General features: G+C 46.3%; 2 protein-coding genes across 2 annotated transcripts; both read left to right on the top strand.

The window, feature by feature from the left end:
* The first annotated feature begins 3,854 nt into the window (after positions 1-3,854).
* Positions 3,855-10,440, top strand: LOC119453228 (DNA-directed RNA polymerase II subunit RPB1). Its single transcript, XM_037715251.2, has 3 exons — positions 3,855-4,011; positions 7,572-7,784; positions 8,627-10,440. The coding sequence occupies exons 2-3, from the start codon at positions 7,694-7,696 to the stop codon at positions 9,829-9,831; spliced, it is 1,296 nt and encodes a 431-aa protein (XP_037571179.1). The 5' UTR covers positions 3,855-4,011; positions 7,572-7,693; the 3' UTR covers positions 9,832-10,440.
* A 1,094-nt stretch (positions 10,441-11,534) lies between these two features.
* Positions 11,535-14,865, top strand: LOC119453226 (uncharacterized). The gene is made up of 2 exons (XM_037715250.2): positions 11,535-11,914; positions 12,525-14,865. Exons 1-2 carry the CDS (start codon positions 11,864-11,866, stop codon positions 13,503-13,505), a joined length of 1,032 nt encoding a protein of 343 aa, XP_037571178.1. The 5' UTR covers positions 11,535-11,863; the 3' UTR covers positions 13,506-14,865.
* The last annotated feature ends 835 nt before the right edge of the window (positions 14,866-15,700 follow it).

Genomic DNA, 15,700 nt, shown 5'->3' with positions numbered 1-15,700 from the left:
CAAAGATTCCCCCAGGGGCTGCAATTTTTTTGTGGCCTAGAGTTCTGCAGAGTGTCAAATAGCGTAACCATGAGGGTCCCAACTGAGGCCGAGCCCCCCCCCCGGGCTTTCGGGGAAGGCCGAACTCGTGCAGTTCTCTACACTCTAGTATTTCAGTTGTGTCCCTCGCATTCGCTATCAATTTATGCGTGATTCCCTTGTATTTGTCCCTTATTCAGTTTGCTTGCGATGTCGAGTCGTACTAATATAACATTCTTACTGGTTTGTGAATCCGCTTGCGCGAAGGCTCTTGTGTGTCAAATGTGCCTCCGAGATGTCTGGCCATGAAAAATTTTACTTGCAATAGCAACTTAATATTTATGGTGTTTGCCCTGGTTCGTATCATCTTGTCTGGAGCATCGTGCGTGGTGTGTCATACGTAAACCACGTAAAAAAAAAAAAAAGAAAAGAAAAGAAAAGGCGAAAGAGGGATGTACCTAAATCTCGGAGACAGCAGTCGTCTATTATTCGTTGACTCCAAGCGCAGATGCTTCATCGGAGGGCTTGTGCCTTGCCAGCACAAGTTCGTCAACATGCAGCTGAAGCGGCGAATAATGAACGGGAACGCATACTGCAGCCGGTACCGTGCACAAGAGGCCAAAACTTGCTTTCGGTCCGAAGGCTGTTTCTTTTTTATTCATTTACCAACCAAACCAGCAGCCAAGTTATATTGGTACATACGCGAAATGCTTCTGAGACCAAGCTAACGTTCTCTACAAATCATACAGAGAAGGGGGGGGGAGGCACTTCCCTTCAGGTTCTGCCAACTGTACGTGTGTGAGCTACAGGAGCTGGAGCACCACGCTACAGTGTACTATAACTACAGTGAACTAGAAGAGTCTAGTTCACTGTACTATGACCACGCTCTGCAGTGAAGCTTCGTATCAAGTACGACGCCATTTTGATAAGGTCGCATGACGACGATTCTGTTTGCTTCTGTGTACAGTGTACTAGAAGAGTTCTAGTACACTGTACTTCTGTGATTGGCTGGCGGAGTAACACAACCGCGCGCGGTCTCTGTGCCTTTGTTGCCAACTGCTGCTTTTTTTTTTTAAGTTGTATCCTACTATAAACCTTATGCATAATTTAATATTCTAAAGTTTCTTCGGTAATACATTTCCGGATTTAAATTTTCCGCCTGCAAGAACCGTTCATGTGACGTTACTTGCGAATATGCGTCGTCATGTAGGTCACTTGTGGAGGCTGGAATAATAGCAGTTGGGGAGGCAACAGGCAAAGGGCGCTATAACATAAAGTTAATCGAATGTCTTCCTATTACGTCTCTACCATTAACACTCCACGACTGGTCAAACATTTTCCGGGCCACGCCCACTTCACCTGTCTGGCTTTTGGGGAGTTTGGCTTTTTGGGAGATGGGGAGTTTTCGTGGCTTCCTCACGAAATCTCCCCATCTGTACACGCTTACTATACATGATGAGGCCGAACAAAAGAAACAAAATATTCCAATTCAACGCCTTTTTCTCCATTGTAGTCCTCCGCTATCGGTCAAAACTTCGGGCGCTGCGCCCGCTTCGCCTGCCTATCACGCGACGTCACAAAACCACAAAAACTCACCACGTCAAAGTGACGCGTACAGACTCAAGGTGCATTAAACGCAAAAAAAAAAAGTTTTCTTTTTCTCTCTCTTTCGCTCTCAATCTCTTTCTCTTTTTTTAAATAGCCGGAGACTGATCCGTTAAGATGGCCCGCCAAACGCTCCGGCCCTGGCTTCTCGTGGCTTCCGAGGAGCATATATTTCTTTTTAAATTCTTGCGTGGCAGTATGTGACGTTGTCGAACCCTTTCGTTGTCGAACATCGTTCTGCCAACTATTCTTCTCCGAGGATTCGTTTTAGCGGCACATTTTATAGCGATAGCAATTATGTGGACACTCCAGGTGAATTTCCGCCGTGATCAGTGCGATTAGATCGTGGCTAGGGTGCCTCGATGTCCTCCTCGCCCGCCGCTCCGTGCGGGCGAGGAGGACATCGAGGCACCCTAATCGTGGCCGCGCGCCGTATGCTAAGTGCAAGGGAAAACGTGCGAGGATATATTGTGTACAGTCGAACCCGGATATATCGAATCTGAAGAGGATCACAAAAAAGTTCGATGTATTGGTAATTCAATATATAAAATAAAAAAGAATTATACAAAAATTTTCAAGGTGATTTTACTGTTGTTCGTTCTACACAATAATTCGTTATATGTGGGTTGGATATATCCGGGTTGGACTGTACTGCATTGTCTTCAAGCATTAATGCTTGAATACATATATACGTTTCTGGTTTCTTTTTTTAGATCATATACAGAATTTCACAAAGTCGCGTCTGGAAGGTAGCATAATTCTATAATCCTTAAGCTGTAAAAGGCGGATATTACTTGGACGAGAAATCAAAATGCATAATCGACTAATTATCACAAGCTCCCTCATATAATTGTTCAATTAATTACTTCATGGCACATATTGTAATTTGCGAATTGGAGCCAGTGAGTTCGCAAAAAAAAAAAAAAGCGTATCCACTTGGAACAAATTCTCAGGATGACGCCAGTTTCAAGATATTCATTCACAAAGAGGGCGACGCGATGTATGACGTTTTAATAAAAAAAAGTTAAGTGGAACAACAGTGCATTTTCAGCACAAGTTTGACGGCGCATATTTCAAAACCGGTGCACTGCCATCCTTAAAATTTGTTCCAAGTGTTTTTTTTTTTTTTACCTTCATTATTTCCTTACCTCTTCAACGTTCTTCTTCAAAGTGCCAACACATTGTTTGAATAATACTGCAGACAAACTATACTTATCTTTTTTAAGCATTTTACTTGCTTATTTACTTATCGTAAGCGCGTAATTTATTCATATTTGTCTTTTTTGAAATACCACTGTGAAAGTGAATCCTAATGGAGGCCGCCATATATGCTTCCCGCCGATAATAGATACGGGATAACACTTACCTCGATTGTGCAAAGGCGTCTGCAACCGAGCAGCAAGTACACGCGTGCTTCAGTTACGAAAGACTGATGCCACCTGGATAACATAACGGTTCCTTTAGCGTTACATGCGCAAGTTGCCCTTCAGCGCGGAGTTTCCGTTTACAGTTTCGGAACGAGCCGTGAGCGGATCGCAGCCTACATTTCGTCTAGCAACGTAAGTGCAAATATGGCGGAGACGCCGGCCGCCATGCCGTCCGCACATTTCTCCATAGCTTGCACGTTGTGGGCGCACTCCAGCGGTGACGGGCTACACCAGCGCGATGGTGCGGGGGTTATGCGAAACTGACCGAAGAAAACGTCGCGGCGCAAAGATGCCAATTATTTTGTTTGTGGCATTAAATGCTTGGTCGCCTGGAACTTCATTTCTGAGATCTGTGGCATTGTTGGGAAGTAGCGGCAGGACTGGCAGGACTTTGAACCTGCCTTAGCGTGGGTCTTGTTTCACAGAGAATCAATGGACGCGATATTTCACCTTTTGAGTGAATCGCTCATGCATGCGGCAATGTACGCTTCATATTCCTCCAGGCGAAACGGTTTAAGTTACTCGTTATGATACTAAACGCGACGGCTGATGCAATGTCGACGACATTGCGGACTGGCGACATGCTCGTGCAGGTTTGCAGCCTCAGCACCGCCATCTTGGTTATGGCTCCGCGAAAGAAAATCAATCTCTACTGCAACAGTTTAATACTTGCTGAAAAGAAGTTCGAATAGGTTGGACCTTCTGCAAACGAGACAAACAACGATTTGGCAGAGAAATTACTACCGGGGTAGAGTTTGACATGCGCAAAGACTTTAAGGAAGAGCGGATGACGAGGCTCTAATCACGCCGTCGGCCGGACTACATTTTCATTCGCCCTCATGTCACGGACACAGCTAGATCGACATTTTTCTGCTCTGTGGGAACCACCAGTGTGATGGAATAGTTGTGGCCTAACGGCTTCGCACCGCAAGGTGCCAGCACCTTCAATCATCAAAATGGAGTAAGTATGCGGGACCATCCACTGTCACGTGAATCTTGAAGAGAAATGCGGAGAGATAGCGCGTTTCCGTGTAGCCGAGCGCATTTCCGTCTAGCCGGTCGCCTTTGTTTGCATTGTTCGTGCGATCCTTCCGTTAGGAGACAGCTTTGAATTCTGGTCAGTTCCTAGTACTCGCAGTAATTAACTGTGAAGTAGTTAAGCATTTGAGCGGGTGTACTGGCGTGACGCGAAATTGACGTGACGCGTGGAGCCCAGGGTCATACTACGGACTGTTGCATAATCGGTTCGCTTACGTAGAAATATGCTCTTTATAAACGTCCGCTTAGCCTTGCGAGACAAGGATATACCATCCCAACGTTGCAGACGACGGACAACCCGGAAACTAACCTTTGGGTTTCGTTTACCATGTCCTCAATAGGACAGTGGTGACGTCACGCTGACGTCACCCCAGACGCCATGTGGACCCAAACCTGACCCAACTGCCTGTTGCCGCCGATCGTTTTCCGTTCGAAGGCCGTTTGCATTCCGTTACGCCAATCGTATTCCCGGCAACCCGATCTTTAAACTTTTTTTTTTCATTTTACTTTCTCCCGAAGTGCTCTGCAGTTTACTTTGCGGAATATTGTCCATGATGAATTGTGAAATGAATAAAACGCTTATCTGGCGATGAATGGCGCCGCAGATTGTGGCTTGCTGTGAGTGCTCTGCTGATAAAAGTTTCAAACAAAGAGGCTGATATGCGAACTAATGGCCGTTAGCAACAGCAGCAGACATTCAGCTGAGTTAAGACATTAAACCTAGTGCAGTACACCGCGGGCAACGCGCAGAAGGGTTTCTATAATGGGAATGGATTCCTGGAAGTTCTCGGGGGCCCTTGGCCAGATAATGTATGCAGAGGAGTGAGGCAGCAGCCGCAGCTTTTTGTTTGCCCCTGACATTCACGGGTTGCATCAGGAAGAACTGCATTTCTAGGAAACATCCACACACAGCAGCTGGCGAACTTCTTAAGACTGCACAGTTCAATGCCATTAGAGCGCTCTTAGTGCACATGCGCAAAGGCCGCGCACTTCCTGGTACTAGAGATTCGAATGGTCGGGTTTTTTATACTTTCTTTTTTAATTGAAAAAAAAAAAAGGGCATTAAGAGGTCTTTCTGCACAAGAAGTCGTCAAGTGAAAGCAGTGATACTGTGACATAAGCTTTTTGTTTTATGTTTCTGTGTTGTGAAACATACACAGTTGTTTGTAGAAAACTTGTGTTGCTGTCACGTTGACTGTGGCAGATCTGTTTAATCTTGTATTTCTTGTCGCGGGAATAAGATATATTGGCAGTATGTACATATATATATTTTTTTTTTACCTGTGTAGCCTACAGAGTTGCCCTCTTCTGTAGAAACAAAAACGTTTGTGCGAGCCATTCAAAATTTCCAGAAGTTTTACATCTATGAGCTAGCTGATCACTCAGCTGCCAAGCCACAGGCTTTTCCATTTTTATTTTTCTGGTGGAACCTTTATGGGAGAACTTTGCATGGCCACCCAAAATATCCGCAACGTGGCAAAAAATGTAATTCGGTGGGTGTCTCCATTGTTATTACTGCTTTATATTAAGGAAATAGAAAGACAACTGTAAAATATTGAATTATGTTTTGAATTATTTTAGAACTGTAACGGGGCCCCTAGGCTGACGTATGCGGACGACATAATGCTACTAGCGGACAATGCAGGGAACTTGCGGATAGGTGTGGCAATGAAGTGGCATATCCAGGGCATAATTATTACGCATAGAAATCTGGAATTATGATGTTTACCGAAGAGACGAATAATGACTTGGAACAGCAAGTCATACCCACAGTCATAGCCTTTGCTCCATATAAATGAAGGAAAGACTTATATCAAACATCCACCTAGAAAGTATTAAAATGAAGGACGTGCAGAATGCAGCTCTAGTGAAACATAAAAATCTTTAGGGCTTCAATAAATGTGAGAGGGTGTGATAAACTTGAAAAGGGTAACGGTACCAGTGCTAAAACATTCGCAAATGCCTTGCTGTGCTTAAAATCTCATGACCTTGTTGGGCTTGGAAGTTTACCACTTGACATTGGGGGCAAATGATGCAGTGCCATTTGCCAGTGCAGTGCAGGGTGAACCGTCAGCTAGAGCCCTCCAAACAATGCTGCGCCAGCTTGCAGCTATTTTTGGCGGCATATCAAGTGCTGACAGCAGAAATTCCAGTACCATAAAGAAGTTACCAAGGTCTCCTATAAGTTTTTAGCATAGCCAATGGGGTGACGTTCATGTCTGCAAGGTGTCATTTGTGTACGCACTCTGCTACAATTGCTTCTGGGCATACTCTCGATAGTCGATAAAACACATTGATGAGCTCAAGTTTGTGGGCTTGACTCCTGGCCATGGTGGCTGCATCCCAGTGGACGTGGAATGTGAAAAAGGCGTGTGCTGTGCTTTGGGTGGTTGTTAGAGCATCCCTGGGGAGTCAAAATAAGTTCTCATGCTACGTAATATTTTTGCTTTATACCATTAAGTTGTCGAATTAGTCGCTTGTGGCTGGCAGCAGCTTAATACTTGACTGTGTTGTTTGGCAGTGTCCAATAAAGAGAATGAAATAATATTGTTGTCTTGAAGGTCACTGTAGTTAGTGACAAGAGTGCAGGAGTTAAGCATGCAAAATTGCGCAGCAGATGGTTTCATGTCCCTCTGCTCTTGCAGCGGTTCAATTGCTTCTCTAAATGGACGTGAAGAAAAATGCTCCAATGTTATCAAGAGTAGACACGACATGGTTGAGCACACACAGCCACTGAGGGCAGAGAAAAATGGCGTGGTTGTTGAGAAAGCTGATTGCACAAACACACAGTAAAGCACGAAGGGCAATTGTAGGGATGACTGTGGCCAACGAAAATGGTTAGGGGCAAGCAGCCACTTAGCCATATGTTAACACGCACACACAGCCCCAGGCAGTGGCATAGTGCTTCACGTTACTGCTGTCTAACCTAATGTCTAATGTATCATATATGCTATGTTTGATACCTCAGAATTGTGATTCAAGCATAGGAAACTTGGTGTGTTTCTACAGCAGCATTTTAATATGCTGGATGGAAGGAGCTCTAAGTTTAGGATTGTTCAGCAAGTCAATTATTAATTGTACTAATTAAGCTTTCAGTCAAATAAAACGTTTACTTTTGTTAAACAAATGTGCTCTCCTTTTGTTAAACAAATGTGCTCTCCGTGGTCAGAAATAAAGGTGAACGAGATGTAATTTTCTTTTATGTGGAAGTGTGTTAAAAGATTACACGGTTAAACAGCATTACTATTCACTGTCCCCGATATACAAGGCGGCCTGGCTGTCTAGCTGCTGTGAACATGCTACAACAACATTTAGTGCACCATCAGCAGCGTTTGTTTGGTGTCGCTTTGCAGCGTTTGTAATAAAGCCTAGCACATACTTCTGAACTCATTCGATGACCGGACATAATCTTGTTAAACGCGTAGTTGGCCAGCATGGCATCGGAGCAGCTGGCTATAACGGCTCTGACGTCCTGTCTCGCAGGTTTTCAGGCTTTAACGCCTCTTTGCCCGCCCGCGCATCGGCAAGACAAAACCTTGTGGACCATTCTCATCAGACCAGTACATCGACTCATTCATTCAAATCGGGAGCCCTCACTGCAAAGCATGGACGCCAATTGGGATATCGATTCGGTTGTGGAGCTCTGCTGCTCCAAGCTCATCCAAGATGGTGGGCTTCACGCATTTGAAGATGCAGGTATGAGCCTTTTCCCTATGCTGCATCGAGCGACATTTGTAGACAATTGTTTGTGATCAATGCTTTGATGTGGCCAAAGCTTTGAGGTCAACTAAAGAACATTTGACTCATTGCGTTGTGTCATGATAGATAAGTAAAACAACAATGAAGCTGTATTACCCAGACAAAGGGCTTTAGTAGTAGCATGCTTATCGCCACAATAAAGCTTCGTTACATTTTGATGAATTAGCACATCTTGTAAAGAGTGAAGGAAACAAGAACGCGACAAAACAGGAGACATGGGGTGCTAATATTGTAACGCACATTGTTATAGTGTTAAACAACATATAAAGCAGTGTAGGAGCGCTCGGAAACGACCAACCGAATGTGCCATATAAATTGTTAACCTAAGCATTGTAACTGAATGGAGTGCAACAGGTATAACATGGAAACGCAAAAAGGGAGCAGTGTGGATAAAAGCCTCTAACGTAGGTAAGGGATCTTTTAGTTAACAATTCAGAGGAAGCAGAGCTTGTGTAGAACGGCTGGCAATGTGATGTGGCAATCATTGCCTGCTGTGTTAATCAAGTGTTAAAACCAACGTGCAGAGCGATAATCCAGGAGTCCATCAATAGAGAATTCCATACGGTGTTTGCTTACACATGGACACGTCTGGTTTGTGCTGGACTTTTCTGTCAGTTCGTTTTTGTTACTGTTGCACCAGGCATTTCTTTCGCTGTTCTTCCTGTGTACTGCACCTATAAAGGAGCCAAGGGCTATATTGAATGACTCTCAGTGCTTCGGTCAACAGAAGCACGTTTCTGTAACATGCTTTTGAGCCTGTCTTCATCCTATGCTTGCAGGCAACCTAGACTGGCTGGACGAGAAGGTGGACTTGTCCGCCTGGACCCAGCTGGACTTCCCGGATGACCTGCCCCCAGTGATGTTGGAGGCCAGCGACTTCCAGGCGGCTTTCCAACCTGATCAGTCCAGCAACTGCGGCTTGGCCCCCAAGGCTGACGGTCATTGGGAGAGCCCAGCCGCATCCCCCTATTCTCCCGACTTCCTGTCCCCTCCCGTTTCGCCTACTCACTCTCCCCCGACGCCCACTGCAGTCGTCCCAAACGTCGACATCTTCATCAACTTCGACAGCCACAACCTCCACAGTGGAGCGAGCATTCCAAGCCGGACTGCGGGCACCAATGCAGCTTCGGGCACAAGTTCACTCTCGCCTCCGCCAACTCCGTCACACTTGGATGTCCCGCCTGCATCATCGGTGGTAGAAGTTCCGTATGCTATTGCATCGGCTCCAGCTTCACCATCGTACTTTGCAGCCTACTGCAGTCGGGCTGGGTCACCAGTTGAAATTTCGGAGACTTTTGTTGAGCCGGCAGTGTCACCTGCTCAATCAGTAGATGAAATACTTGACGACATAAAATCGGAGCCGACGTCACCATCATACCTCTCAGAGAGCCAGGTGGCATCTCCAATCGAGTGCATTGTATCTGTTGACCCTGTGAGCTCGCCACTTCCAAGCACAAGCACTTCAAGTTTCCCGGGCGCTGGCAACATCGATCTTGTTTCGCCAATCGAGCCAAGCTCGCCAGCAAGTTGCCACTCCGTGCCATTGCCTGGCCAAGACCAGTTTGCCAAAAGCTCTTCACCGTGTGGAAGCCCAGACCGTGAAGATGAGGGGTGCGATGACGACGATCCTATGGACGATGACTTCACACCCGAGGTCAACAGGTCCGATTCGGAGTCTGCGCTCGACTCGGTGTCGGGGAGTGAGGAGCCACCTCGCAAGAAAAAGCGAGCGGTCAAACGCCGGCCCCGGGCCAAGGCAGACGTGAGCAGCCGCAAGGAAAGGAAGCGTCTCCAGAACAAGGATGCGGCAACACGCTACCGGCAAAAGAAGAAGAAAGAGTTTGGCAAGATTGAAGAAGAGTTCGACAAGCTTGCGGCGACGAATGCCAGCCTTCAGTCGGAGGCACAGCGTATCACAAATGAAATTTCCTATCTCAAAGGCCTGATGCGAGAGCTTTTCAGAGCAAAAGGGCTGATAAAGTAGGGTTGTGTAAATCTGTACTTAAATGGCACCTGAAGTGTGTTTATTTACAAAGCTCACTGAATTACGTTTGGCATGAACACCAAAGTAAGATGGCAGGTAGCACTGAAGGTCTCACATAATGTTGGTTTCTGCTAGTTGTAGCTGGCCGCTAGTGCACTTGCTAGCAGTGTTCAGTTGAGGCACACAACTGTTACGTCAATGATTATCTTGCGATTGAGAGAAGATTGGCCATGACAAGTGACAAAAGAATTGTGTAGAATGTGGCAGCTCTTGGAGAAATATGGCAAGGTCAATATCTGATGCTAATGCAAGTCTATGGCTGCTTTTTGTGGCTGTTCACGTGTTGTAGTTGATCAGGTAGGCTCGCACTGTACGAGCTCTTGTCACAACCTTCCAGATGTGTTGTTTGTGGCTTTGACGTGGTAGATGAAGTTGTACGTTTGTGTTTTGAATGTTGGGCAACGTATAACTTCTTTTTTACATACACCACCCTGCATATTATTTTGTGCATTTCATTCCCGTCTTTTTTTCTCAGGATGTCTATTTATGTACCCACCCCGTGATGACCATGCTATATGCATAAATGAAATAAAGGCATGCACTTCAATATGTGCTCAATTTTTTAGTGCGACTTCATGCATTCTTAAATACGTGTTCTATCCAGAGTGCCCGAATTCGATGGCAGTTGTGGGAAGATACTGCAGAACTTCACTCATGGGATTGCGTTCAGTGCTGCTGAAAACTATAGCAGCTTATTTGTTTGCACGTTTCCTTTTACCTCTTCTATAGCAGTCCATACTTTGGTAAACCGTTAAGTGATCCTCGACATCTTAATAAGAGGTTACATGTTGAGGTGAGAAGAAAAGCGAAGTACTGTAGGAATTTTGATTTCTCTAGAGTGCGCTCCAAGAGTACTTTTATGTGAAATGTACAATTGATTTGACTGCATTAAATTTTGAAGTATGGGCTAGAAAAGATGTCGCGGTGATGGGCCAGGGCACCATACCGTGCCGAACACGGTATGTCATTCATTCATGTCATCTGTCTAACCGTTTTCGCGGGTCAGCTAGAGTTGCCAAACGCCTAGACAGTGCCGGTGAAACGGTGTCGAATCGCGTATTGCTTGACACATCCGCTCTCGGCTTCCCGGAAGAGCGCGCCGTAGTTATTCCGTAGTTATTCCACACGTGGTTGAAGCTCCTTCCCGCTTCAGAGCGCCCCGATAGCTGCGTCGAGTTTCCACATCGCACTACAGCAGGACCGTTTCTCGCCGATATGTCTCGCCCCAAGCAGCTTCTCACCCCAGCCGATTTCGAGGAACGTAAGCGCACCTAGCCCCTAGTCCGCAGCTCCTGCCATACTTTAAATTTGCAATTGCTTACAGATCTGGCCCAGCACGTTACGGACATGCTGAACAAGGGCCTAGAGGAGAAGAGAGCTGTGGTTCAGGGAGTGAGCCAGTCATTCAGGAGAGGTAGGATGTAGGGATGCAGTGGAATACGGGAAGGCCCCGTAGTACAGTTTTGTATGGGTGTTCTGTGGTACAGAGGCACTGTACCCGTAGTGACGGAAGGTTGGGGGGGGGGGGGGGGGGGGGGGCTCTGGTGCCCTGTTGTAGATTGTGAGTGGGGTTACCAGGGCATAACCATAGAATAAAAAAAAAAAAGGGGGGGGGGGGGGGTCTGTGCCATAGCGTTACTCACTATATATCGGGAATGAATAATATATCTGTTGCCGACAAAAGTCCTTGTTGCCAACCGACAACGCAAAACGGCCACGAAGCAGTTGAGGTCCGCAACCCTTTCCAAGCTACAAATTAATGCTTCGCATCACTTCGCGCTGCGCCAGCTACGCAAATTGTTAAAAAAAAGCTGTATTTAGCGAGATGCGCAATTTCAGTGGCAACTACATAGTTGTGTCGCCATACGAATCCAATCCAGGAGGCTATGGCTGAATGCATGGTGTCGGCTAGTGTCGGCGATGTTGGTTCTTTATTCTATGGTTGAATGTGTTCTATGGTAGGACCATCAACATGCGTCGATTTCGTATAAAAGGACAGAAGACAAGATCCTGGGCACACGAGGTTGGTTTTCGCCGCACGCCTAAATTGCTGCTCAATCTACCGTACTTAAGGCACGTTCTATTCCCGTGTGGTTCACGGCACCAGTGTCGAAAAAGTTGCGGCGGTGCCGGTGTGTAGCCGGTTGCATGCGCGCTTTTGCATCGCGCTCTGACATAGGAGTCAGCGCCCCAGTATAAAGCTTATACTGGGTGAGCACCGACGCTTTCTCGTACTTTCATTGAAGTTGGTTAAACACTTCCACGGCGCTGCGCCACGACCGACGGCGCTTGCTGTCACACAGTGCAGGAATCCGGCAAAGCCTACCTGGAAAACACACCGCTTACATTAGTGCCAGCAACGAATTTCGGCGTGCCTGTGTCGAAACATTGTCGAATAGGTTAGGAAGCGTTTCCAAGTTCACTGCAAGCGGGCAAACACCATTGCGAGCGCATTCTGCATGACGCCATACCGCTAGGCTGCACCACGTCACCAGCAAGTGCAGAGGTCCCCTGATTGGTCCCCAGAATTTAGTGATTGGTGTGGCGCACAATTTAACACGTGGTGCAGTGAACCACGCCTAAATGAACGTAACCTTAAATTGTTACTCAGGCACCCTTTCCCGTTTCCCCAGGCGTCCCCCGCCGTTGTGGCCGAGGCCGGGTACATCGTCGTGAGCCTGGAGACCTGCGTTTTTAAAGAACTCAATCCCAGCCAGACTGCACGCACCGTTGCAGTTTCGAGTCTCCACTCGCGTCCGCCGTCTCCGCCAATCCTTGGTGTCCCATTTGCATGTCGCGCTGGATCGCCAGTCGAGGCATCGGATATACTTGATGATTCCACAGCATCACCTGCCCGCCTGAGGGAAGGGGTGCACGGTGGCATAAAGTCGGAACCAAAGTCCCCGTCACCCCTCCCAGGCAGTGAGGCGGCGTCTCCTGTCGAGTGGGTTGGCGATTCTGCAGTGTCATGGACAGAAGAAGTACAAGGCGACATAAAAGCAGAACCAAAGTCACCATGCCGTCTCCCTGAGAGCAGCGCGGTCTCTCCTTTTGAGTGCGTTGATTCTGTCGAACTTGTTAGCACGCCACTTTTGAGTGCACTACCTTCCTCAAGTTTGCAAAGTGCTGACGACACTGACCTCACTTCGCTCGTCGAGCCAAGTCCAGCGAGTCGCCACCGCGTGCCTTCGGCGATACCTGAGCAAAAGATGTTTGCCGCAAGAACTTCGATCCGTGGAAATCCACACTGCGCAGGCGACGGCTGCGCCGACAGCGACGAGTTAATGAACGTGGACTCGACGCCCAAGGTCAGCGAATCAGATTCAGAGTCTGGCCTCGGCTCAGACGAGGACGTGCCTAGCAGTATGGCTAGCAAACTCTATAGCCGCCTCATCACGAAGCGCCGTCTAAACAATAACGCTTCATTACGCTACCGGCAAAGAAAGAAACAGGAGCTCAACAAGATTGAAAAAGAACTTGCCAAGCTTGCTGCGACGAATGCCAACCTTAAGTTGCAGGTACAGTTCATCAGGGATGAAATTTCCTTCGTGAAGGGCCAGTTGCGAGGTATAGCTAAAGCTAGAGAACCAATGAAGGTGCACATCACCACTTGACATGTGAGGTATGAATGACACGTGAAGTATGTGAGATGTGAAGCGTTGAAGGTCCGGGCAGAATATGTTCCTGTTTCTGTTAGTTGCATCGGCGACTACTGCATCAGCTAGTAGGTAGTCAAGGGTGTGACGAAAAATCATCTGGCGAGGGAAGGTCACAGTAAAAAGAGAACCTCACCAATTCAAAATAAAGCATATATTGACGTTTCGGTACCTTGATCACAAAATGAAATGAATATCAGTGAGTGTACGCTTTATTCTACCATCAGCTAGTTCAGTTGAAGCGCTAGAACTGGAGTCGAAACATGAACCATCTCGCCTGTTATGTGACTTGCAGCAGTGCTTAATGTCTCGCTTCGATCGAGGGGGGGGGGGCTCCCACGCATACCTACGTGGGCTGCTCATGTGTATGTTCGTATGCATGATGTACGTCTTTATGTAAGTATGCAAATATGTACATAGGATACACATGTATGTCATATGTATTGCTAATTGCCAGGCGAGCGCCCTGTAATTGCCCTGTAATTTTTGGTGGGGGAGCCCAGCCCTCCCAGACTGTTAAGACCTGATTTGCAGGTTTTAACAAGTGTGTGCTGTCAAGATGAAAAAAAAAAAAAAAAGGTAGACGCAAGACAAGCGCTAACTCGCAACTGGAGTTTATTTGCAGCAGACAACATCCAGGGTGTGCAGATCACACTTTCCTCTATCAAGGTGTGCACTTGCCAAAACCTGCAAGTATGACCTAACTCACCTGGCAGCATATTCTTCTTGTGCTAAAAAATTAGTTATTGTGGCAAAGTTAGTTGGGCGAGTTTGCACATCTTCGTGGATACTAGTACAAAGTCGTACTAAAACAAGGTAGAAAATGGGACAAGATGCAAGCGAGCATTCATCCTGTAGTCTGTTTCTGTACTGCTTCATGCTCATCGTTTCGTATTTGCAATTATCTTGTGAGTGAGAGAAGCAAAATTGATTATGACAATGAAAAAAAAGTTATGTAGAGTGTGGCAGCTCCTAGATGAATTTGGCGTGGTCAGTGGTGCTAATGCAACTCAATAGCTGCTTTCCGTAGGCTGTTGATGTGTTGTAGTTTGAGTTGGGCTCACATTGTACAAAAAGTTCTCACAGCCTTCCAGAAGTAATGTTTTGATGTTTGTAGCTTTAGTGGGATACTTGCAAATGTATGTTTGAGTTCTGTCTGTCTGCATCAATGTCACCCATCTGTACATGCACCAAGATGTACACTGCATATGTATTTTTTTGCTTTGTTCAGTTCACCCCCCCCCCCTTTTTATTACTCAATATGTTTATTTATGTACACCCCTGTGTCATCCATGTTGTGTGCATAAATTAAATTAAAGCATGCACTTGAATATATGCTTTGTTTTATAGTAGTTTCTTGCGTTCATGGAGCACACCACAAAATGGGACAGCTCACTGATCTTTCTTTAAATGCGAAGCATTTCTTGGCGAACATTTCATACTTTGACAGTATCTATCCATCTATCTAGCCGCCTACATCTTTGTGCTCTCATGGTCGTTTCGTTAACTTGGTATGTACCAAAATTCGCATACTATGACAAGAGTATATGACGAACATCAATGATATGTCATGACATGCGTGCCATGTAGGTCATGACAATGACCCAGCAAAAAAGATTAACACTCAAAAACCACTGAAATGGTTTCGAATGTGGTTACTAAGAGAAGGAAACACTAAACGATGATGGTAGAAATCATAGTCATGAGCATTACCCAGCATAAGTGACAATGACTCGGCGAAAAAACGTTAACACTCAAAAGCCACTCAAATGGGTTCTGATGTGGGTACTAAGTGAACGAAACACTAAAGAATGATGGTAGAAGTCATAGTCATGAGCATGACTATGGCTTTTGCCTTAAGGTCTCTTAACGTGTAACTAAAGGGACTTCTGAGGACTCGTGACATGAATGTCATGACATGCGTGTCAGGTAGGTCATGAAAGAGCCGCCTACGTCTTGGTGCTCTCGTGGTAGTTTCGTTAACTTGGTAGGCTCTCCTCGCACACTGCTTTGCATAACATCAATTCCCACAGGGCGTGGGATCTGCCGGCTTCTTTATTGGTCTTTTTTGTGGATGTTCATATCTTCTACAATGGAGTGATCCTTGACATCTTGTGCACGTCCCACGTGGCATTGAAGTCGTGGACCCAGAT

The sequence above is a fragment of the Dermacentor silvarum genome, chromosome 5 (genome assembly GCF_013339745.2).
Source record: "Dermacentor silvarum isolate Dsil-2018 chromosome 5, BIME_Dsil_1.4, whole genome shotgun sequence".
NCBI classification, from domain to species: domain Eukaryota; kingdom Metazoa; phylum Arthropoda; class Arachnida; order Ixodida; family Ixodidae; genus Dermacentor; species Dermacentor silvarum.
Note: the sequence above shows the minus strand (reverse complement) of the source record. Positions and strands in the feature narration are given on the sequence as shown.